Consider the following 24,570-nt stretch of genomic DNA (forward strand, 5'->3'; position numbering starts at 1 on the left):
TGCTCTGACAACAGGAGAGGTGCCAGAGGACTGGAGGATAGTCAATGTGGTCCCATTATTCACCAAGGGAGGAATGGATAAACCAGGAAACTACAGACCAGCCAGTCTAACATATTGGGGGTAATTCTGAGAGACAGAATTAATCTGTATTTGGAGAGGTAGGAATTAATCAAGAAAGTCAGCATGGTTTTGTTAAGGGGAGGTCATGTCTGACCAACTTGATTGAATTTTTCAAAGAGGGCAATACATCTGACGTAATCTACTTGGACTTCAGTGAGGACTTTGATAAGATTCCAGATGGGAGACTGATAACGAAGGTAAGAACGAAGAACAATACAGCACAGGAACAGGCCCTTCGGCCCTCCAAGCCTGCGCCGACCATGGTACCTGCCTAAACTAAAACCGTCTGCACTTAGGGAGTCCGTATCCTTCCATTCCCACCCTTTCATATATTTGTCTAGATACCCCTTAAATGCCAATATCGTACCCGCTCCCACCACCTCCCCAGGCAGCGCATTCCATGTACTAACCACCCTCTGTGTAAAAAAAAAACTTGCCTCGGGTATTTGATCTAAACTATTCCCCACACACTTTAAAACCTGTGTCCCCGAGTACTTGACTCTCCTACCCTAGAAAAGAGCATCTGACTATCCACTCTGACCATGCCACTCATAATCTTGTAGACATCTATCAGGTCGCCTCTCAACCTCCGTCATTCCAGTGAGAGCAGACCGAGTTCATCTAACCTCTCCTCATAGCTAATGCCCTCCATACCAGGCAACATCCTAGTAAACCGCTTCTGTACCTTCTCCAAAGCATCCACATCCTTCTGGTAGTGCGGCGATCAGAATTGGACACAATATTCCAAGTGAGGCCTAACTAAGGTCCTGTACAGCTGCAACATGACTTGCCAATTTTTATATTGAAACCCCGACCGATGAAGGCCAGCATGCCGTATGCCTTCTTCACCACTTTATCCACGTGCGTTGCCACTTCCAGTGATCACTGGACATGCACGCCCAGATCTCTCTGCCTGTCAGTACTCGCAAGAGTTCTACCGTTTATTGTGTAAGCACCCATGGGATCCAAGGACATTTTGCAAATTTAATCCAGAATTGGCTGAGTGGCAGGAAGCAGAGGATGATGGGCGAGGGGTATTTTCCTGACTGGAAGCCTGTGTCCAGTAGGGTCCGAAGGGATCAGTGTTGCGGCCCTTGCTGTTTGTGGTTTACGTATAGATTTAGACTTGAATGTAGGAGGGTTGATCAGTAAGTTTGCGGATGATAGGGAAATTAGTGGGGCAGTAATTAGTGAGAAGGATTGCCTTAGATTACAGGAGGATATAGATGGGCTGATCAGTGGCAAATGGAGTTCAATCCGGATAAGTGTGAGGTGATGGACTTGAGCAGGACAAACAAGGCAACGGAATACAGGATAAATGGCAGGACCCTGGGAAGTACTGAGGATCAGAGGGCCCTTGGTCTGCATGTACACCAGTTTCTTAAGGTAGGAGGGCAGGTGGATACAGTGGTTAAGAAGGCATGTGGTATATTTCCCTTTATCAGGCGAAGTTTAGAGTTTAATAGGCAGAGAGGCTATGCTGGAACTGTATAAAACGTTGATTAGGCCACAGTTAGAGTATTGTGAGCAGTTCTGGAATCCACATTGCAGAAGGGATGTGATCGCACTGGAAAGGGTGCAGAGGGGATTTACCAGCCTGTTGCCTGGGCTGGAGAGTTTTAGCTATGAAGAGAGATTGGATAGACTGGGGTTGTTTTCCTTGGAATAGAGGGAACTGAGGGTAGACCGTAATTGAGATGTATAAAATTATGAAGGGGATGGGTGGAGTGGACAGGAAGTAACTTTTTCCCTTAGTTGAGGGATCAATGACCAGGGGGCAGAGCTTTAAGGTAATTGGCAGAAGGTTCAAAGGGGATGTGAGGAAAACCTTTCCACCCAGAGGGTGGTGCGAGTCTGGAACTCACTGCCTGAAAACGTGGTGGAGGCAGAGACCCTCATAACATTGAAAAAGTATTTAGATGTGCAGCTGTGATGCCAACAGCAATGTCGACACAAGGAGAACACTCAGGACCCTGTTAACCACGTTCACGTCAGTGGTGAGCTGTTAACGAAGCTTCTTGAAGTTGTAGCTGATAAAATTCATCAGTGATTGACTGTGGGAGAGGGCAGATTATCTTCACTGGTCATCCTGACGGTGGGAAATGATGTCACTCCAGTATCTTGGCGAACAAGGTTTCATTTTTATCATTATCGTTATTTATTAGTTCAGTGTTTACTGTTTAGATGATTTGCCACTTAGCTGCATTGTTATTCTCATGATTCTTTTGAATTTAAATAATAAACTTCTGAGATTAGTTTTATTTCTGAAACTTTCCCTAAATATTCTTACAAACAATTCAAAGGGCATCAAAATACAAATTTCTCCTGAAAGAACATAAGAACAGCAGCGGGAGGTATTTAACCCTCAAACCTGTTCTGTCTTTCAGTGAGACATTGGCTGAGCTACGATCTAACTCCAGATACTCGCCTTTCCCATTAACCTTTGCTTGACAAACATCTCTCTATCTCGGATTTGAAACTCAATTCGATCCAGCATCAGTTGCCATCTGGGGAAGAGAGTTGCAGACTTCTACCACCCTCTTTAACTTGAAATATTTCCTCATTTCACTCCTGTGAGGTCTGGGTCTAATTTCCAGAATAATTCCCATCATTTCTTCCCTTTGTCATTTACTCGTTCAGCTGTACAAGACCTTAGTACCTTTTGTCATTTATCTTCAATCACTACCCACAGCCGGAATCTCCCTGCACCTTCCCAACTCCACCTTTATCGTAACCACGTTCTCTGGGTTCTGAACTATCACCTTCTCCACAACTGGGTCTCTTGATTTAATGGAATTATGAGACAGGCTCAGGGGGCTGAATGGCCTCCTCCTGTTCCTGTAATTTCACATTGTTGTGCCTCTCTCACTGTCTTTACAAGTGTTCTTCCTGGCGTCAGTACATCCTCTATTATTTTCTGTGTTTGGTTTTCCCCGGCACTTATTTCTGTTTCTTGCTGACCCTGTGCCTGTCGGTAAAAATCCCTGTCACAGTTCTCCAGTGATTCACCCTCAATATTGAGCACCAGCCCGTCCACTTCACTGAACCTTTACTCGATTATTCCTGTATTATTCACTCACCTTTTCTAATTAGCTTTCCAATCGCTTCCTTCCATTAATTCACATCCATTCCTGTCCAAGACCCAAAACTTTCCCTTCAGCTTCTTGGCAGCTGAGATCAGCAATTTGCTGAACATTTTACTGTTGACTCTCGTCTTCTTTCACGCTGGAAAGTCGAGGATTTTTTACTCTATTTGTGGACGGCCATCAGTTTACTGTGTGTTAACATTTGTGTTTTTGTTTATTTCAGGAGAGTACATCCAACGGCACGTTCTCCAAAAATAACTGAGCAACATTATAAAGTAACAGATTGAAGTGTTTGTTTTATTTTCTGTTATTAAATATTTCATATTTACATAATTAGTGAAGAAGACTATCAGCCAATCCCAGCAGAAGGCAGTCTGTCTCTGGGAGCATTTAAAGGATGCACCCAGTATGGAGAATGGAGACGTGTCAGAGACCTTCTCAAACCCGGGACCGAGATCTTTTCCTGTTTTCTTATTTAACCCAGAAACTCCTCAAGTGTCCACATCTACTGAATATCAGACAAGAATGTAAATATTATTCCTACTAACTTAAAATGAGAAATAAATGAAATGGTGACTTTTATTTATCTGATTCATGGATTTGAATGTAAATAATAATGAAAAATGTTTCAGAAAGAAGAGAGGAAAGAAACATTTTGCTCTCAGCGATCGATCAGTCAGCACAGTGAAGGTTCACTCGATTGGTTCCTGCTCTGAGACGGTTGTCCTGTGATAATAGGCTGAGTAAATTGGGCCGAAACTCTCTGGAGTTTAGAAGAATGAGAGATGATCTCACTGAAACATACAGGATTCTGGGCTGGGAATCTCGATCATTGGGAAACAGTCTCAGGATAAGGGGAAAGTCATTTCGGACTGAGATGAGGAACAGAAAAACATACAAATCAGGAGTCGGCCATTCAGCCCCTCAAACCTGTTCTGTTATTGGATGAGATTGTGACTGATCTGATTGTGGCCTTAACTCTACATTCCTGCCTGTGTCCGATTATCCTTTTGCTCCCTCGTCTATCTATTTCTGCCTTTAAAATATTCAATGACTCTGCTTCCACAGCTCTCTGGGAAAGAGAGTTTCAAAGACGAGCGACCCTCTGAGAAAATGTTTCTCCTCGTCTCAGTCCAAAATGGAAGACCCCTTATTTTTAAACTGTGTCCTGAGTGAAAGTCGCTCCCCTGAGTGTAAACATCTTTTCACCATCCTCCTCGTCATGTCCCCTCAGGATCTTATATTATTCAATAGGTTCACCTCTCAAACTTCAAATCTTCAGTGGATACAGGTCAAACCTCCACAGAATCCCTACAGTGCAGAAGGAGGCCATTTGGCCCAGTGAGTTTGCACTGAACCTCCGAAAGAGCAACTTACCTCGGCACACTGCCCTGCCCCATCCCTGTAACCCCACCTAACCTGCACACCGTCAGACACTTCGCACAGCAAACCCACCTAACCTGCACATCATTAGACACTTAGCACAGCAAATCCACCTAACCTACACATCTTTGAAATGTGGCAGGAAACCAGAGCACCCGGAGGAAACCTCCGCAACCACTGAGTGAACGTGCAAACTCCACACACAGTCACCAAAGACTGGAATGGAACCCAGGACCCTGGTGCTGTGAGGCAGCAGTGCTAACCACTGTGCCAAGATGCCGCCTCGTTTATCCTTTCCTCCCAAGATATTCAACTGTCCCCACAAATCACAACCAACCCAATCCCATGTAGCCGTCCACCCCAACACACTTGTATTACTAAAGAGTAAGAAATGGATTTGAAAGGTGTGGAACATGAGGAAAGTTGAAAACATTTGATAACTAATTGAAGTAAATCAGACAGGAATGATTCACCTGTGGAATGTGTTTACAAAACCTACAGGAGAGAGAGTTAGAGATGAGAGATGTGGGCAAGAATTTCTCCATCAATGTGATCTCAGTGGTTGTCTGATACATTTTCCCCAAAAGGAAGGATTACGGTGTTGAGTGCTCAGTGGTGGAATTTCCCCACCGCCTGTCCTTTACCACCGTGAGGTCCTGGTGAGGCTTCTGGGATGTAATTACACATCAAACCCTCTTTTCAGAGCAAATGCTGCTTCTGTTTTATACTTTTATAACGGGGCTCGGCAGTAAAGGTGTTTGCTCTGATTAATCTCAAACACGGTGATTATCCACTACCTTCCGACTGTGGAACAACATTACAGGACCCTTTGTACATCAATGTTTCCCAATCTGTCACCATTTCAATAATTATCTGCCATTCTGTTTTTCCTACTGAAGTGGATAGCTTCACACTTATCCACATTATACTGCAGCTGCCATGTATTTGCCCACTCACTCAACTTGTCCAAATCGCCTTGAAGCCTCTTAACATCCTCCTCACCACTCACATTCCCACCAAGTTCCATGTTGTCAGCAAACATGGAAATATCACATTTGGTTCCTCATTGGGCTGACCTAAAGAAATGCAACATCGACGCCAACGCCTGGGAGATTTGCTCAGGCGAGACCGACTTGGAAGAAGTTCCTGACTGACGGGAAACAATTCTTTGAGGACACCCAAGGGCAAGAGGAAACCTGGAAGAGGAGCCGGAAAATGGAATACCACCGATCTAGAGTCCAAGGACCGATCCCACTTCCTGGGAACAACGCTAAGTGTGCGGTTGAAGATGCGGCTCCAGGATCGGGCACTTCAGCAATGCAAGGACCCACAGAACCCATGACCAGTAACACAAAGAGTTTCTTAGGTGGACAATCACACTCGTTAATGAGTGATTGCTGAAGAAGATATATTGTGAATATCTGGGTCCAAGCACTGATCCCTGTGCCACCTCACAGTCACCGCCTGTCACTCCAAAAAAATAGACCCATTTATTTCTGCTCTCTGTCTGCTGTCTGCTTACCCATTCTCAATTCATGTCAATATGTTAACCCCAATCCCATGTCCTTTAATTTTGCACATTAACGTCTTATGTGGAACTTGATCAAAAGCTTTCTGAAAAGACAAATTAACCAAATCCACTGGTTCTCCTTCATCTACTCTGCTAATTATACGCTCAACAAATCCAGTAGGTTTGTCAAATTTGATTTCCCTTTCAGAAATACATGTTGAACTGTGTCTAATCCCGTTGATATTTCCAAAGTGTCCTGTTATATCCTTTATAATAGACTGGAGCATTTTACCTGCTACTTTCCCCCAGCAGCAACTTCAGTTCCGTGATTTCCCAATGAATTTCACTGGAATATTTGGAGAATTCTAGTTCTAAACTAGTCTGATTACACAATTCGATTGTCTGATACAGGAACACAAAACCTAGCACAGTATGAAGGGGAAACAGTGTTAGTGCACGAAGAGGAACTGAACTCAGTTGGGATGGGTTGAGCTCCAAGAAATGTTGACAGTGGAGGGAGGGAGAAAGAGTCAGATAGGGAGATAGAGACGGAGGGTGGAGGAGGAGATGGGCGGGATAGAGATTCCATTACACTTGTCTCCAGTCTGAACTCGCTGCCCATTACAAACCCTCTGGGAAACTCGGTGTGAGATCCAGGTGCAAAAGCTGAATTGTGTTCATAACAGCAGCTGCTCACATTAAAACACAAAGTGCTATAAATGTCAGAGATATTTTAGATTGCTGGGACTGAGAAGATGCTTAGAGGGATTGAACCTGTGAGCTTCGACCTTATTCAAGCTCAGAAATATTTGCGCTTATATAGCGCCTTTTCCCACTCTGGGATGTCCCAAGGTTCATGAAGGAGCAGTGAGTAGGTTTGATGTGCAGTCACAGGTTTGGTTTAGGGAAATCGATCATATCACACAGAGAAAATCTTTAGAGGGGAGGGAAATGTGAGATTCGGCTTTATCTGCTGGGAAGCAAAGGACAAAGTTTCTTTCACCGCTCCTGGGGTCGCTGAGCTGATCTGAGATCGAGATCCCTCCAATTCCAGTTATGTGCTGAAGTGTGGAGTGGGATCGATCCCATTCTCTTCTCACTCAGCGATAAGGGCGCTGCTTCTGAACCACAACAACACCCACCACTGGAGCCCAGGCAGTTTCCCACCTGTTTCTGGAATGTTTCTCTGCCCAGCAGGACTGGGGAAATGATGCGATGGATTTCCTGTTGTGTCCGGTTCCTCCCAGACAATTCCATAACACAGGAAGAAGAGTAAAATACTGCGGGAGCTGGAAATCTGAAATAAAAACAAAAATGCTGGAAATACTCAGCAGGTCAGGCAGCATCTGTGGAGACAAATAGAATTAATGTTTCAGCTTTCAGAAATAGGTCATCTCGACCTTCCGTGGAGGAAAAATGTGGAGTTCTCTCCTCCAAAGCCTGCGCATACTGGGACAATCATAGAATCAGAGAATTTACAGTGCAGAAGAAGGCCATTCAGCCCATTGAGTCTGCACCGGTCTTTGAAAGAGCACCCTACCCAAGCCCACATCTCCACCCTATCCCCATAACCCAGTAATCCCACCCAACACTAAGGGCAATTTTGAACACTAAGGGCAATTTAGCATGGCCAATCCACCTAACCTGCACATCTTTGGACTGTGGGAGGAAACCGGAGCACCCGGAGGAAACCCACGCAGACACTGGTAGAACGTACAGGCTTTACACAGACAGTGACACAAGCCGGGAATCGAACCTGGAGCTGTGAAGCAATGGTGATGCCCACAATTGGAACTTCCTAGAGTAACAATGGTTATGGAGCTCAGGTGGGTAAGTGGAGTTGGGATAAACTCAACCATGATCTATTTTTTAAAATGTTTATATTAAGGCATTTATATATATATATCTCAAACTCAACCAGAACCAAAAAGAATAAACAAGAAATCACATAACAAAAATAACCAACATCCCATGCCCCATCCTCCCTACCATTACCCTCCACCCACTCTGCCTCCAATGTCCCCCCTCCCCCCCCCCCCCCCCCCCCCCCGACCTCCCTGATGACTTCTTAACTATCCTTGAAGCACTTGATAAACGGTTTCCATCTCCACATTGTCCTAATTTGGGGCATAAACGTTTGCCAGGACCACCGGCATCCCTTCCAGCTTCCCACCCACCATCACCAACCTTCCCCCCGTATCTGCTACGATATTCCCCACCTCAAATGCCACCAGTTATTTACCAGCTCTGTCACCACTCCCCCCCCCCCCCCCCACATCTTCAAGTCTAATCCCAAATGAAGAATTGCCTTTCCCACCTTTTCCTGAGCCTTATCTGATCCCCGATCTTCCAGTGTGTTTCTTGTAAAAAAGCCACATCCGCCTTCCAGCTCCTCAGATGTGCGAACACACACGTCCGTTTAACTGGCCCATTCAGCCACCTCACATTCCATGTGACCAGCCTAGTCTGGGGGCACCGCGCCCCCCTCGCTACCGATCAATCATACACCTTCTGAGGCCAGCTCCGGCCCATGCTACGCGACCCTCCAGGCCCACCCTCGGTAGTCCACTGTCACCATTCCCTCCCATGCTAGGCCACAGCAACAACATCTATGTCAGTAACCCCCCCCTTCCCCCGAACAAAACAACAACCCCCACCCCCCTGTGCTTTACTGACCACCTGATCACCCCCCACTGTGCTCCTGTTAACTGGCTACCCAGCTAGCCTGGCAGCCCCTGCCCAAGGTACCTGAGCCTCCCACCCTTCACCACCTCCCACCCTGCTGATTCCTCTCCTCCCCTCCCGCTCGTGCTCCTCACAAACAACAATGAAACAAGATAAAAGGTGCACTCACCCTCAACACAACAAGACATCTTGAATGAGAAAAGTTCTCCAACAAACGAGAAAAAATGGACAAGAAAAGCCCCCATCTCCTCACACCTCCTCCACAGGTAAATGTCCTCCTTCTCCTGCCAGTCCGTTGTCTCTTAAAAACTTCCAGTGTCTTCTCTGGTGTGCCAAATAATGTTCTCAGTTATTAAAAGTCACCAAGAGGTGGGCCGGGTACAACATCCCAAACTTCACCGCCTTTTTTAAAGAGGGCAGCCTTCACCCGATTAAACCCGGCTCTCCTCTTCGCCAGGTCCACGCCCAGGTCCTGATACACTTGAGGCTCACTCCCCTCTCAGGTGCATCACCCCTCCTGCCTCGCTCATCTCAGTATTTTCTCCTTGTCCAGGAACGGGTGAAGACGTGCCACCATTGGCCTCGGCATCCGATTCTCCTGTGGCGACCTCATCAACACCCTGTGAGCTCGGTCGACCTCCAGCGGCTGGTCAGAGGCCCACTCGCCTGTCAACGTCTCCAGCATCTTGGCTACATACGTGCCAGTGTCCACTCCCTCGCTGCCTTCAGGCATCCCAATGATTCTTAGATTCTGTCTCCGAGAGCAATTCTCCAGGTCCTCCACCTTCTCCTTTAACCACTTCTGGGTCTCTCCCATCAGACGCACTTCAGCACCAACGAGGCGGCTGCCCCTCTGAAAAAGTAGCCTCGAGCTGGAGCTGCCAAATGTGCGACCACTCACACCATGGCAGCTACCAGAAGTCACCAACCATGATCTACTTTAAAGGTGGAAATGATTCGAGGGGCTGAATGGCCCACTCCTGTGCCTATCTTCCTCCCACCAGCTCAGTCCTTCCTGTGGGATATCAAACCAAGGCCACTTCTGCCTCAAGTGGCTGTTTCAGAACCCACGCTAAAGAAGGGGAAGGGGGGGGGGGGGGGGTTGGGGGGAGATCTCCCAATGTTCTGGACAACATTCCTTCCTCAGATTGAGACTGTTGTTGTGGAGGGGGTGGGGGAGATGCGAGGAGTGTTGGGGCTGGATAGAGGACCAGTGATAGGTGGAGACTGACGAAGATTGTGGACAGAAAGCCCAAGGGAATATGAATGGGGGTGATCAAGGTAAGGATTCTGATATTGACGTATATAGAGCTTCGAATGTTTTAATGGCCGAACAAATGTAAGCAGGACAACTTGGAACAGGGACCAGGTGCCCCAAGGGGAGTGGGGTGGGGGAAAGGGGGACAATGGTGAGGGAAAAACAGATCGATGGAAGAAATGAAACTAAATCAATAGAAATAAAAATGTGGTAAAGGTGGAGGAGAGAGTTCACAGCCTGAGGTTGTTGAACTCAATGTTAAGTCCAGAGGGCTGTAACATGTCTAAACCGCAAGAACCATCGCCCCATAAATCAGTCTGGAACCTTCCTTGTAGTCACCCGAAGGGACATATCTCCTTCCTTCAATAAGGAGACCAGAACTGTACACGTATTTCAGGTGCAGTGTAGGTTCTATATATTTGCAGACAGATTCCCGTTGCAATATTCACCAGAAGCAGCGACAAACCAGGACTGCAGCAGATTTTCCCAAAGCAGAGATTTGATACCAAGACTGCGAGCGATCCGATCCGATTGCTGAGTTCTCCAATCACTTGTTTTCTCCCATTCCTGTACTTAAATCGTTCTGTTGGTGCAAAAATGCCCAGAGGTCACTCAGATTGATTGTTTGTAGCGCAATCCAGAGCCAGCTTCAGCTATGATTCTTAGATTCTGTCTCCGGCAGCAATTCTCCAGGTCCTCCACCTTCTCCTTTAACCACTTCTGGGTCTCTCCCTTCAGACCCACCAGCACCAACGAGGCGGCTGCTCCTCGAGCTCCCCACCACCTCCTCCACTTTCCGAATAGCCTGGACCTGGGACTCCATCCTCTGCTCCACACGGTCAATTCCCACTTTAATGGTTCCACCACCTTGGCTAGGTCCTCCTGGGCCTCCCTCTTCTGTTGGCTAAACTTCTCATTCAAGAAGTCCACCAGTTACTCCGTCGGCTACTGGGCAGGCAAGGCAGACCCTTTACCCTCCACCATCTTGCCTTGTGTCGCATGAAGATTCTCTTGCTCCAACTCCTCCTTTCTTCTCAACCCACTTCTGGTCCATGGATCCATCCTCCAGCCCCACCAGTGGAGTTAAACTTTTCTCCAGTCACCCCTGCACCTTTATTCCCACAAAACATCCACCCGACAAATGGAGGAAAGGTCTGAAAAAGTAGCCTCGAGCTGCAGCTGCCAAATGTGCGACCACTCACACCATGGCAGCTACCAGAAGTCACCAACCATGATCTACTTTAAAGGTGGAAATGATTCGAGGGGCTGAATGACCCACTCCTGTGTCTATCTTCCTCCCACCAGCTCAGTCCTTCCTGTGGGATATTAAATCTGCCTCAAGTGGCTGTTTCAGAACCCACGCTAACGAAGAGGGAGGGGGGGGGGGGGGGGTGATCTCCCAATGTTCTGGACAACTTTCCTCCCTCAGATTGAGACTGTTGTTGTGGAGGGGGTGGGGGAGATGCGAGGAGTGTTGGGGCTGGATAGAGGACCAGTGATAGGTGGAGATTGACGATTGACGAAGATTTTGGACAGAAAGCCCAAGGGATTCTGATATTGACACATAAAGAGCTTCGAACGTTTTAATGGCCGAACAAATGTAAGCAGGACAACTTGGAACAGGGACCAGGTGCCCCAAGGGGAGTGGGGTGGGGGAAAGGGGGACAATGGTGAGGGAAATGATCGATGGAAGAAATTAAACTAAATCAATAGAAATAAAAATGTGGTAAAGGTGGAGGAGAGTTCAGAGCCTGAGGTTGGTGAACTCAATGTTAAGTCCAGAGGGCTGTAACATGTCTAAACCGCAAGAACGATCGCCCCATAAATCAGTCTGGAACCTTCCTTGTAGTCACCCGAAGGGACATATCTCCTCCCTTCAATAAGGAGACCAGAACTGTACACGTATTTCAGGTGTAGTGCAGTTTCTCTATATTTGCAAACAGATTCCCGTTGCAATATTCACCAGAAGCAGCGACAAACCAGGACTGCAGCAGACTTTCCCAAAGCAGAGATTTGATACCAAGACTGAGAGCGATCCGATCCGATTGCTGAGTTCCCCAATCACTTGTTTTCTTCCATTCCTGTACTTAAATCGTTCTGTTGGTGCAAAAATGCCCAGAGATCAATCAGATTGATTGTAGCGCAATCCAGAACCAGCTTCAGCATTTATCAACTCTGACACAGGAATAGGAGATCCTGGTGCGTAGACATTTGTCACAACATTGTGTATATTAACGTGACAGTTTATAACTGATCTTTCTCAATGGTGGTCATCAAACATAGAATCAAATCATGGGATTGAATTAAGTCAACTTTGAAAATGTGGATTTGATCCGATCCGAATCTCAGTGACGCAACAATCACAATATGATGTCACAATGGAAAGAGACCATTCGGCCCATCGTGTCTGTGAACCTTCAAAGACACTCCCCATTTCTCGGGCTGTTTTTAATGGGGAATTCTTTCCTGCAGCACCGACATTCTGTCAGCAGGTGGCAGCGGTGCTCTTTGTAACTGCGGAAGTTTTGAGTTCAGACGGAAACGCAGCAGCTATTTTACTCACAGAAACAACACAACGTAATAATGGCACGAATGAACAGTTTATATCTTTTCGGTGATGTTTGCTGAGAGGTGGGGTGAAGGGAAGGGGCTGGTTGGTGGGGGAATGTGGGGTGGTTGCTGGTGTGGTCCAGGACACCGGGAAAAGCCAGAGCAGAATATTGTCGTGGCTGGAAATCTGAAATAAACACAGAAAATGCTGGAAATGCAGGTCAGGCAGCATCAGCAGAGAGAGAAACAGAGTTAGCGTTTCAGGTACTTTATTACTTAGTTACACCCAACACATACAGAACATTTCATTACAAACACAGAAGGTGTAAAACCTGCCCTTTAACCTCCACCATTCTCACTGTGTAAAGTTCCAAACACTCCTTCCAAATTAAACACTGGTTAATTTATATTTATTTCAATTAAATATCCTGTATTTGCTGTTCAGGATGTGTCTCTACCCTGGGGATATTAAACAAAGCCTGGCTGAGTGTTTCACAAACACCTCCATTCAGACTGTAAGTATGATCGTCAGATCCCACTCACCAGTGATTTTAATTCTCTACCTTCCACCCACTCTGACCGTTCTGTCCTTGGCCAACTGCAGTGTTCCAATAAAGTTCAACACAAACTCAAGGAACTGAATCTCCTTCCCACTGGGCACTTTACAGCATCCTGGAAACAACACTGAGTTCAACTATTTTAGACCACAGCCTCTGCTCCCATTCTTCCCAGGTTCATTTAGTTGGTTTATTCATTTTTCTCTGGTTTATTTTATTTTTTTTAGATAATATTTTATTGAAGAATTTGTAATTTTCACAGTTTAAACACTTTAACACCTGCTTCAAGAAGACCACCATCATACCGGTACCAAAGAAGAACCAGGCAACGTGCCTCAATGACTACCGCCCGGTGGCCCTGACATCAGTTGTAATGAAGTGCTTCGAGAGGCTGATCATGAAGCGCATCACCTCCATACTCCCGGAACGCCTTGACCCACTTCAATTCGCATACCGTCGCAACCGGTCCACATCAGACGCCATTTCCCTGGCCCTACACTCATCCCTAGAGCATCTCGAAAACAAGGACTCCTACATCAGACTCCTATTTATTGACTACAGCTCCGCCTTCAACACCATAATCCCAGCCAAGCTCATATCAAAGCTCCAAAACCTAGGACTTGGCTCTCCACTCTGCAACTGGATCCTTGACTTTCTGACCAACAGACCACAGTTAGTAAGAATGAACACCAACACCTCCTCCACAATAGTCCTCAATACCGGTGCCCCACAAGGCTGTGAACTTAGCCCCCTACTCTACTCCCTGTACACACACGACTGCATGGCAAAACTTGGTTCCAACTCCATCTACAAGTTTGCTGACGATACGACCATAGTGGGCCGGATCTCGAATAACGACGAGTCCGAATACAGGAGGGAGATAGAGAACCTAGTGGAGTGGTGCAGTGACAACAATCTCTCCCTTAATGCCAGCAAAACTAAAGAGCTGGTCATCGACTTCAGGAAGTAAAGTACTGTGCACACCCCTGTCAGCATCAACGGAGCCGAGGTAGAGATGGTGAGCAGTTTCAAATTCCTAGGGGTGCACATCACCAAAAATCTATCCTGGTCCACTCATGTCGACGCTATCACCAAGAAAGCACAACAGCGCCTTTACTTCCTCAGGAAACTAAGGAAATTCGGCATGTCCACATTAACCCTTACCAACTTTTACAGATGCACTATAGAGAGCATCCTATCGGGCTGCATCACAGCCTGGTATGGCAACTGCTCGGCCCAGGACCGCAAGGAACTTCAGAGAGTCGTGAATACCGCCCAGTCCATCACACGAACCTGCCTCCCATCCATTGATTCCATCTACACCTCCCGCTGCCGGGGGTAAGCAGGCAGCATAATCAAGGATCCCTCCCACCCGGCTTACTCACTTTTCCAACTTCTTCCATCGGGCAGGAGATTCAGAAGTCTGAGAACACGGACGAACAGACTCAAAAACAGCTTCTTCCCCACTGTCACCAGACTCCTAAATGACCCTCTTATGGACTGACCTCATTAACACTACACCCGTGTCTGCTTCATCCGATGCCAATGCTTATGTAGTACATTGTATATATTGTGTTGCCCTATTATGTATTCTCATGTATTTTCTTGAATTCTGTTTAATTCCCTTTTCTTCCCATGTACTGAATGATCTGTTGAGCTGCTTGCAGAAAAATACTTTTCACTGTACCTCGGTACACGTGACAATAAACAAATCCAATCCAGTCCAACATTTCTTAAACAACCGTGCGGGCCGACACACGCAAAAACATAAGAGTAACATCCCCTACCAACCCCGCCCTATTTCCTAATTACCCGTATATTATGTTCCCTGTCCGTGTCTTTCACTACCATGCCTCCCATTTTCCTCCCCCCCCCTCTTTTCCACTCACCCTCCTTGCTGCTGACGTTCAATTTTCCTTGAAGAAGTCGATGAACGGCTGCCACCTCCGGGCGAACCCCTGAATTGAACCTCTCAAGGAGAACGTAATATTTTTCAGCCTAAGAAACCCTGCCATGTCGCTGACCCACACTCCTGACTTTGGAGGCTCCGAGTCCCTCCATCCCAACAAAATCTGTCTCCGGGCCACCAGGGAGGCAAAGGCCAAAACGTCGGCTTCTCCCCCCTCTCCCCCCGCTGGGCTCCCGGATCTTCCGATACCCCAAAAATTGCAAATTCTGGACTCGGAGTCACCCTCCCTTCCAGAACCTCTGACATGACGTCCGCAAATCCCTGCCGGAATCCCCCCAATGTCGGACATGCCCAGAACATGTGGTTTGCCGGGTTACCCCCACACCGCTCCTCCACCTCCTCAAAAAACTACTCATCCAGATAACAGTCATATGAGCCCTATGGACCACCTTGAACTGGATCAGGCTAAGCCTGGCACACGATGAGGAGGAATTCATTCTCATCAAGCCTTTTCCCATAATCCGGCTTCCAACTCTCCTCCCAACTCTTCCTCCCACTTCCTCTTCACCTCCCCGATTGGGACCCCTTCCCACTCCATCAATTCCTTGTATATCTCTGAGACCCTCCCCTCCCCAACCCCAGTATTTGACATCACCTTATCCTGTAGTCCCCTCAGGGGGAGGCGAGGATAGCTTGGAACCTGCCTCTGGACAAAGTCCCGTACCTGTAGGTACCGAAACCCGTTCCCACCTGGTAACTCAAACTCCTCCTCTAATGCCTCCAAGTTCAGGAAACCCTCCTGAATGAAGAGATCCCCAAATCTCTCAATCCCTGCCTGCTGCCACCTCCCAAAGCCCCCATCCAGCCCTCCCTGGAACAAAATGGTGATTGGCACAGATCGGTGACCACACTGACACTCCAATCTCATGCGCTGTCTCCATTGTCCCCACACCCTCAGAGCTGCCACCACCACTGGGCTTGTGGAGTACCGAGCCGGTGAGAACGGCAGGGGCGCCTTTAATAAAGCCTCCAAACTCGTACCCTTACAGGATGCTGCCTCTACTCGCTCCCAAACCGACCCCTCCCCCACTACCCACTTTGGTTTATTTCTTTATTGATTTACTTTATATTTGCGAGGCTGCTAATATGTCTTTTCCACCCCCTCGAGTAAATCTGTTATTTTTTACTTGTCCTTTGCCACTCCCTCTGGCCTTTCACTATGAAACCTTTAATCTGTCCTGTTCTCCACCCTATTACAGACCTTCCCTTTTGTTCTTCTTCCTCCTTTCACTTCTATAAGATCTATAAGATCACCAAGATCTTCCAACATCCATAAGATTACCATCTAACCCTCACCTCCTCACCCTTACCTTAGACCTAAACCTAATCCTCATCCTGACACAAAGTTAAAAAACAGTCGACAGGATGCAGACCAGTCTATTTTAGTCAATACAATTGCAATTCTCAGATACAATCTCCTGATCAGTCGGTGAAGTTGTTCAGGCGAGTCAGCAGCGCAATAACATTGAAACTGAAAGCAGTTTGAATCAGGAAGTGCTGAGTATGAACATGGCTCTCAGACAGCAGGTCCAGAGTTTGGCCGAGGAGACAATTTGTTCCATTTGTCTCGATTTCTTCACGGATCCGGTAACACTGGATTGTGGACACAACTTGTGCCGCTCCTGTATTTCCCAGTGTTGGGAAAAGGAGGAGGTAAACTCCTGCCCGGAATGTAGAGAGGAGTCTCCGGCAGTGGCGTGCAGAGGGGGGGGACGGCGGTGCATTGGCCCCGGGCATCCATTGGATGGGGGCATCCAATCAGAGAAGGAAAAAAAAATAAAAAAAATTTTCTTTAAATTTTTTTTTTTACATTTATTTTTTAAAATTTAGATTACCCAATTATTTTTTTCAATTATGGGGCAATTTAGCGTGGCCAATCCACTTACTCTGCACATTTTTTGGGTTGTGGGGGCGAAACCAACGCAATCACGGGGAGAATGTGCAAACTCCACACGGACATTGATCCTCCCGCGCTGGGGGTGAATGGGGGCGGGGTCGGAGCTGAGAAGCACGGGCTTTTTTTCCACACAAGAGCGGTAGGGGGAGGATCCCCAGTGGTCTATAGTCTTGATCAGGAGCGGGGCCAGCAGAATAGCGGTGGCAGCGCCTAAGAAAAAGCGGGGGAAGAGAATCAAGATGGCGGCCGGCGGTAGCCTCGAGGAATGGAGGCAGTGGGCGCAGGAGCAGCAGGAGACTCTCCAGCGATGTTTTCAGAAGCTCAAAGTGGAGCTGCTGGACTCGCTAAAGGCGAATGCGGACAAGCTGCTGGCGACGCAGACAGCCCAGGGGGTGGAGATCCGGGAGCTCCGACAACAAGCCTCCGAAAGAGAGGATGAGGCCGCTGCCCTCGCGGTAAAGGTGGAGATGCATGAGGCGCTCCATAAGAAGTGGCAGGAGCGGTTCGAGGAGATGGAGAACCGGTCGAAGCGGAAGAATTTGCGGATCCTGGGCCTCACAGAGGGGCTGGAAGGGTCAGACTTGGGGGCCTATGTGGTCATTTTGTTGAACTCGCTGATGGCCGCTGGGTCCTTTCAGGGGCCCCTGGAGCTGGAGGGGGGCCACAGAATACTGGCCAGGAGGCCCAAGCCGAATGAGCTGCCACGGGTGGTGCTGGTGCGGTTCCACCGGTTCGTTGACCGAGAGTGCGTGCTTAGGTGGGCCAAGAAGGAGCGGAGCAGCAGGTGGGAAGAACACGGTAGTGCGGATCTACCAGGACTGGAGTGCAGAGGTGGCCAAGCGGAGGGCCGGGTACAACCGGACGAAGGCGGTGCTCCACAAAGAGTGTGAAGTTTGGCATGTTACAGCTGGCGCGTCTATGGGTCATGTACAAGGACCAGCACTTTTATTTTGAGTCCCCGGAGGAGGCGTGGGCCTTTGTGCAGGCCGAGAAGTTGGACTCTGATTGAGGGTCGGGGGTTTGTAAAGAATTGTGTTAATGTTTGGTGGGAAGGGTCTCTGTTTTATGCTGTTTCATGCTGTTTTAAGCTGGTTGTGTGGTGTTTCTAGGGCGGGTGGGGTTCTGTCTTTTTTTCCAGGGGCGGGGTCGGGCAGGGAGAAAGCGCGGGCTTTTCTTCTGTTTCCCGCGCTGAGGGTGAATGGGGGCGGGGTCAGAGCTGAGAAGTGCGGGCTTTTTTTCCACACAAGAGCGGGAGGGGGAGGAGGAGAGTCTGCTGATGGATCTGGGGGAGGAGGAGTAGCCCCACATTGGGAGGGGTCGGAGGTGTGGCGGGAGCTGCCGGGGTCAGCAGAAGTTAGCTGGCTCAAAGGAGTGCTATGGTGGGAGTAACGCGGCTGGGAGGGGTCCTAGCCTGGGGGGGTGGGGGGGTTGCTGCTGAAATGGCCAGGAAGGAGCTGGAGTCTGCAGGGGGGGTCGGGGTGGGGGTTTGCCGCCATGGGGAATGGGCAGAGCGAGGGGTGCTGGCCTGGGGCGGGCAGAGGACAGGTTAGTCGGCAGGGGAGGGGGGCAGGGAGCCCTCTGATCCGTCTGATAACTTGGAATGTGAGGGGGCTGAATGGGCCGGTCAAACGGGCCGGGTGTTTATGCACCTGAAGGGGCTGAAGGCGGAGGTGGCTATGCTCCAGGAGACGCACCTGAAGGTGGCGGACCAGGTTCGACTGAGGAAGGGCTGGATAGGCCAGGTGTTTCATTCGGGGCTGGATGCAAAAAATCGGGGGGGGGGGGGGGGGGGTGGCGATTCTGGTGGGAAAAAGGGTGTCGTTTGAGGCATCAAAGGTGGTGGCTGACAGTGGAGGGAGGTATGTGATGGTGAGCGGCAAGTTGCAAGGGGAGTGGGTGGTGCTGGTGAATGTCTATGCCCCAAATTGTGACGATGTGGGTTTTATGCGGCGCATGTTGGGCCGCACTCCGGTATTAGAGAGGGGGGGCTTGATACTGGGGGGGGGGGGGGGGGACTTTAACACGGTGCTGGATCCCCCATTGGATCAATCCAAGTCTCGGACGGGCAGGAGGCCCGCGGTGGCTAAGGTATTGAGGGGGTTTATGGATCAGATGCAGTGGCGTGCAGAGGGGGGGGGGGGGGGGGGGGGGGGCGACAGTGCATTGGCCCCGGGCATCCATTGGATAGGGCATCCAATCAGAGAAGGAATTTTTTTTTTTTTTTTAATTTTTTTTTTTACATTTATTTTTTTAAATTTACATTACCCAATTATTTTTTTCAATTAAGGGAAATTTAGCATGGCCAATCCACCTACTCTACACATTTTTTGGGTTGTGGGGGCGAAACCCACGCAGACACGGTGCAAATGTGCAAACTCCACACGGACAGTGACCCAGAGCTGGGATCGAACCTGGGACCTCAGTTCCGTGAGGCGGTTGTGCTAACCACTAGGCCACCGTGCTGCCCCAGAGAAGGAAATAAGATAGTAATTTTAAAATTTCAGCGGTGATAAATCAATTTTTGGAGGCTCACCACACTGCAGAGGCAGTTGTTAGCCCTTTATTCCTTTAACATGGTGTACCCTTTCTGTCTAGAGAAAATGGTCCTTCTCCCCATCCCCCCACACGCATGCGGATGATGTACGTGGTGCATCCATCAAAAGCAACAAGCAGACGTGGCTGTTCGTTCCTGCGTTTCCTCGAGTCATAACTCGTCTTTTCTTCACCTTTTTGTGCATCTAGATTAGTTCTTTTACCTACTCAGGTCAGTGAATAGCTCTAGAATAGGTGCAACTACGGTTTTTATAGGTTTTTTGGCGATATTTAATGAAATATTTACGTGGGATGTAGTAAGAGTGAAGCCTGGATGATCAGAGGACTGCTATGGCATTTAATCTCGGAATAGGAGACATTTATTCCTTAACATGCTAATATTCGAATACAGATACCACTAATTTGCAAGTCTATGATATATATTGCACAAAATTATCAGTGGAGAATCAGTGTGAAATAATTTGATACGAAGGAACAAAGAAATGAAATATGGTTTATCCGTCTGCAACTGACCGATTGTTTACCATTTTCTTCCCATTTTCTCATGCGTCTTACGGTTTTTGAGATAGAAAATGAAATGTTACGAGTATTTCGTGTACAACCGAGTGGAGCACAGAACAGGAAAAAAAAGAGGGCCAGAGTCGAAGAAGAGTCCCATCAAAGAGGGGCATTAGATGCATGGATAAAAAGAAGTAAAGAAGAAGTAGGAGAACCTGGAGAAGTAAAAGATGATGTGGGTGCAGAGAAGGATTTTTCTGATACGGATTCAGCTCGGTCAGAACATAATACTCTCTCTCCTCAGTCTCGTTGTCAGGATGATGATCCATGTGAAGAAAATAAAGAAGATATTTGCATATTTTTGCAAAGAAGCGATTTTGGCTGTTTGAAGAAACCGATTCCAGATCATTTGAAGATGACAATATTACAACATGGCCCTGAAAGATATCAGAATAAAAGTGGTCCATTTGCTGAGAAGGATGGGAGATCATTTTCCAAACAGTGGTTTGATAAAGTTTCCACAAACGGAGAAATTGTGGAGAGAAAATGGTTGTTATACTCTCCATATCGGAAAGCATGCTACTGTTTTGTTTGCTTTTTGTTTTCAAAGGAGCATTTGTCGTCTGTGTCAAACTTTGGAAAGGAAGACGGTTTCTCCACTTGGAGAAAATTAAATCCAACAATACCTGACCGTGAGAAAAGCCCTTCTCATAGAGCTCACATGAGGGAATACCTGAACCTTGTAGTTCGACTCCATCATTCAACTACGATAGATGCTGAACTTCAACAGCAAATGTCTGCTGAAAAGAAAAGATGGAAAGCTATAACTGAATGGATTGTGGAGGTTATATCCTTTCTGGCAAAACAGAATCTGGCCTATCGTGGACATCGAGGAGAAGGAATATCTGGGTTATCAGAGCCAGGGGAGACAGTCAGTGAAAATACAGGAAACGTTCGAGCAACAATCAGACTTTTGGCCAAATATGATGACATCTTAGCAAAACACTTGCAGAGAGGGAAAGAGAAACCAAAAAGTGTCACCTACTTGTCCAACAAAATTCAAAACGAAATAATCAATCTTCTTGGTGAAACTGTCAAGAAAAATATAATTTCTGAAATTAAGGACGCAAAATATTTTAGCATAATGCTGGATTCAACTCCAGATATTGCCCATGAAGATCAGGTTTCTGAAATTCTGCGTTACGTTCATATTGATGAAAACAGAAAAGTAGAAATAAAGGAGACATTTCTGGGATTTTTTCAAGTCAACAAGAAAGATGCAGTCAGCCTGGTAAATAAAATTCAGGAAAAATTGGAAGAAGACAAAATTTCCATGAATGACTGTCGTGGTCAAGCATATGATAACGCAGCAGTTATGGCTGGAGTGAGAGGAGGTGTTCAACAAAAAATTCTTGAAGTTAACCCAAAAGCTGTGTTTGTGAACTGCGAGAACCACAGCCTCAATTTGTCCTGTGTCCATGCAAGTGAGGTGCAACCTGTTGTTGTTACATTTTTTGGCATTCTAGAAAAACTCTTTACTTTTTTTTCTTCATCTACTTCTCGTTGGGAAGTGTTAAAATCATTTGTCACTCGGACTGTGAAAAGACAGTGTGACACAAGATGGAGTTCCAGCCATGATGCTGTGCAAGTAATCCACGAAGAGTGTGACAACGTTATTGCAAGCCTTCAACACCTGCTGGAAGGAGAATTTTCAAGGAAAACTAAATCTGATGCAGGATCGCTACTGAACTCTATTCAACAGTTCCCGTTTATAGCTTTATTAAATTTTTGGTACTCAGTTTTATCATCAGTGGATAAAGTCTCAAAACGTTTGCAGGATCCGAAAATGGGGTTCCATGAAGCTTCTTGTGATCTGAGAGGACTTATTCATATCTTGAATTTGAAGAATGACGAAATTATCCACAATGCAATAGATTTAGCCAATGAATATTGTCAAAATTGGGGAATACCAATTGCACGAACAAGGAGAAGAAGAATAATGCCTGGAGAGTCAGCAAGAGATAGTGGACTGACGGCACAAGAAGAAATGAATAGAGTAATGGTAGAGATTGTGAACAGATTAAAAACTGAAATTGAAGACCGCAGTGTCCGTCTTCAAAGACTCAGTGACCGATTTTCTTTTCTTCTGAACTTGAATTCAGGAGTGATTGAAGATGAACAAGAAAGAGAGAAATTTAAAAAGGAATGTTCAGACTTTGCAAATTATTATGACAATGATGTGGTTGCAATTCAGTTATATGACAAAATTATTGATTTTGTGATGCTCCTTCGAGCTGGAGGGAATAGAGCTCCCCTGATCCTAAAGATGCTCTGGAGTCTTTACTGCAGTATGGGAGGGATGTCTTTCCGACGCTGTGTGTTTCGTACAGATTACTGCTTACAATCGCATTTTCAGTCGCAAGCTGTGAAAGGTCATTTTTAAAACTGAAATTAATAAAAACATATCTGAGGTCTTCTATGTCACAGGAGCGACTGACCAACCTGGCTTTAATAAGCATTGAAAAAGAATTTCTCACAGCTGATGTAAAAAGTGAAGTAGTTCAGGTGTTTTGTGACAGGAGGTATCAATTGGGGAAAATAACTTAATAAATTTGATTGATTTATATTAAAATCGAATAAAGCGTTTATTTCATGTTTCATCTGTGTTTATATATTCAAAATATTTTCCTTTCTCATAATATTTCTCAGTATATTAGGCCTTATACTTGAGTCTTTGGGGCATACAATCAAGATTTGCCCCGGGCATCACCAGACCTCTGCACGCCATTGGTCTCCGGAAAGAAACTTCAGGATAAATCGGGCCTTGGGGAATCTGACCGAGAAAGCTCGAAAATTAAAGCTGAATCCGAAAGAGATGGAAATTAAACTTCACTGTGAGGAACATCAGGAAGAACTGAAGCTGTTTTGTGAAACTGACAAGAAATTGATCTGTGTGATTTGCAGATTCGCGGGAACACAGAGAGCACAGCTTCCTGCCCATCGATGAAGCTGTTGAATTTTACAAGGTAAAAGAGAAATTATTTTATAAACTGATATTTTCTCCCATTTCTAGCTGTAACAATTTCATTCTGTGATTTCCCCTCCCAATCCCAGGATCAGCTGAAATCTTCCTTAGATTCTCTCACTGTGAAGAAATCGGCGGTTCTAGAAACGGAACAGAAGCAGAAAGGGAAGATTTCTGAAGTTAGGGTAAGGTCTCCCTGTGCTGATTTTCTGGGATCTCGGTTAGTTTTGTTCCCTTTATCGCGGGACATTAATTATGTTTCACATTTCATTTGGTAGGAACAGTCGAGCAGTCTGCAGACCCACATCACATCCGAGTTCAGTAAAATGCACCAGATTCTCACTGAGAAAGAGCAGCGTTTACTCAGAGATCTCAGGGAAGAAGAGGAGAGGATTCTGGAAACAATGGAGAAAAACCTTCGAGAGATTCAGGAGAATTTAAATTATATTGAGGAGAAACTCTCAAAGTTACAGAAACAGATGGAGCAAAAAGACGAGCTGATATTTCTGAAGGTGAGGGAATATATTGCGGGTCAGTTCAGTGAAACTTCACAGTCACAAAATAACTGATAACTGTGAAATAAATGTAGAATTTACTGAATAAATAGAAACAGAATTAAACTGAAATTGTTTCCCTTCCTGAACGGTTTTGCTGTTGTCTCTAAACTAACGGCTCCCACACTGCAGATTCCCGGGAATACCTGTAACCGCCTGAGAATGAGTTTTCAAAATCTTTGTTTTGCCCAAGTTTAATTTTCACCTGGAACTCCCATTGTAATCCAGTTCCAGTTCCATGTTGTGAGTGTGTCGGTGTGTCTGGTACGGTGTGTGAGAGTCACTGTGTCTGTGAGCGGGACTGATGCTCAGTTCCAGTTTATTTGACTCTCCACAATCTTACATCCAAAATCCATCACTTTCCACTTCCGTGTGAAATCTCATCTGCTCTGAGTCTGCTCATTTCACCAGCCTGTCTAACTCCTCCTGAAATCTGTTACTGTCATCCTCACTGTTCCTCATTCATTTCTTTCAGGAGGAAGCTTGTCGGAAGAGAAGGTAGGACATGTTCTTCACTGAAACTCTGCAGAGTTTGATGTTAAAAAGCCTCAGAATTGTGTTCTTATTTTTTATTATTTACTGAAACTCTGCAGTTTGGTAAAATACCTCAGTAAAGTGTTCTTATGGATTTATTTCTTGGTTGTTGCCACAACTTTAAATGGTCGTGCATCGGGCCATGAAAACTCGGCAGAGTTCATGGACGAGTATTTTATAATAATTACCTTTATGGCCGTGATTAAACAGTATTAGATTTTTATATATAACTGTTCTACAATATTGTACAAATGACAATATGTCAGGTAAATAATACAACCTGGTTCCCAGGCTGGAAGTGATCACTTGCCTGATGTTGGCTGTTAGTGTCTGTGACCTTCCGACTGACCCTGAGAGAGCCGCACGGTCCATGTAGCCAAGGAGTGGGTCA

General features: G+C 46.5%; 1 protein-coding gene across 1 annotated transcript in view; it reads left to right on the top strand.

The window, feature by feature from the left end:
• Window positions 1–24,570, top strand: part of LOC119976467 — a 223,851-nt gene that overhangs the window by 135,445 nt on the left and 63,836 nt on the right. The window contains 3 exon segments of the mRNA XM_038817005.1: window positions 23,181–23,276; window positions 23,370–23,603; window positions 24,121–24,143. Coding sequence (XP_038672933.1) covers window positions 23,181–23,276; window positions 23,370–23,603; window positions 24,121–24,143 — 353 coding nt within the window.

This window comes from Scyliorhinus canicula, chromosome 13, assembly GCF_902713615.1.
Source record: "Scyliorhinus canicula chromosome 13, sScyCan1.1, whole genome shotgun sequence".
Classification (NCBI taxonomy): domain Eukaryota; kingdom Metazoa; phylum Chordata; class Chondrichthyes; order Carcharhiniformes; family Scyliorhinidae; genus Scyliorhinus; species Scyliorhinus canicula.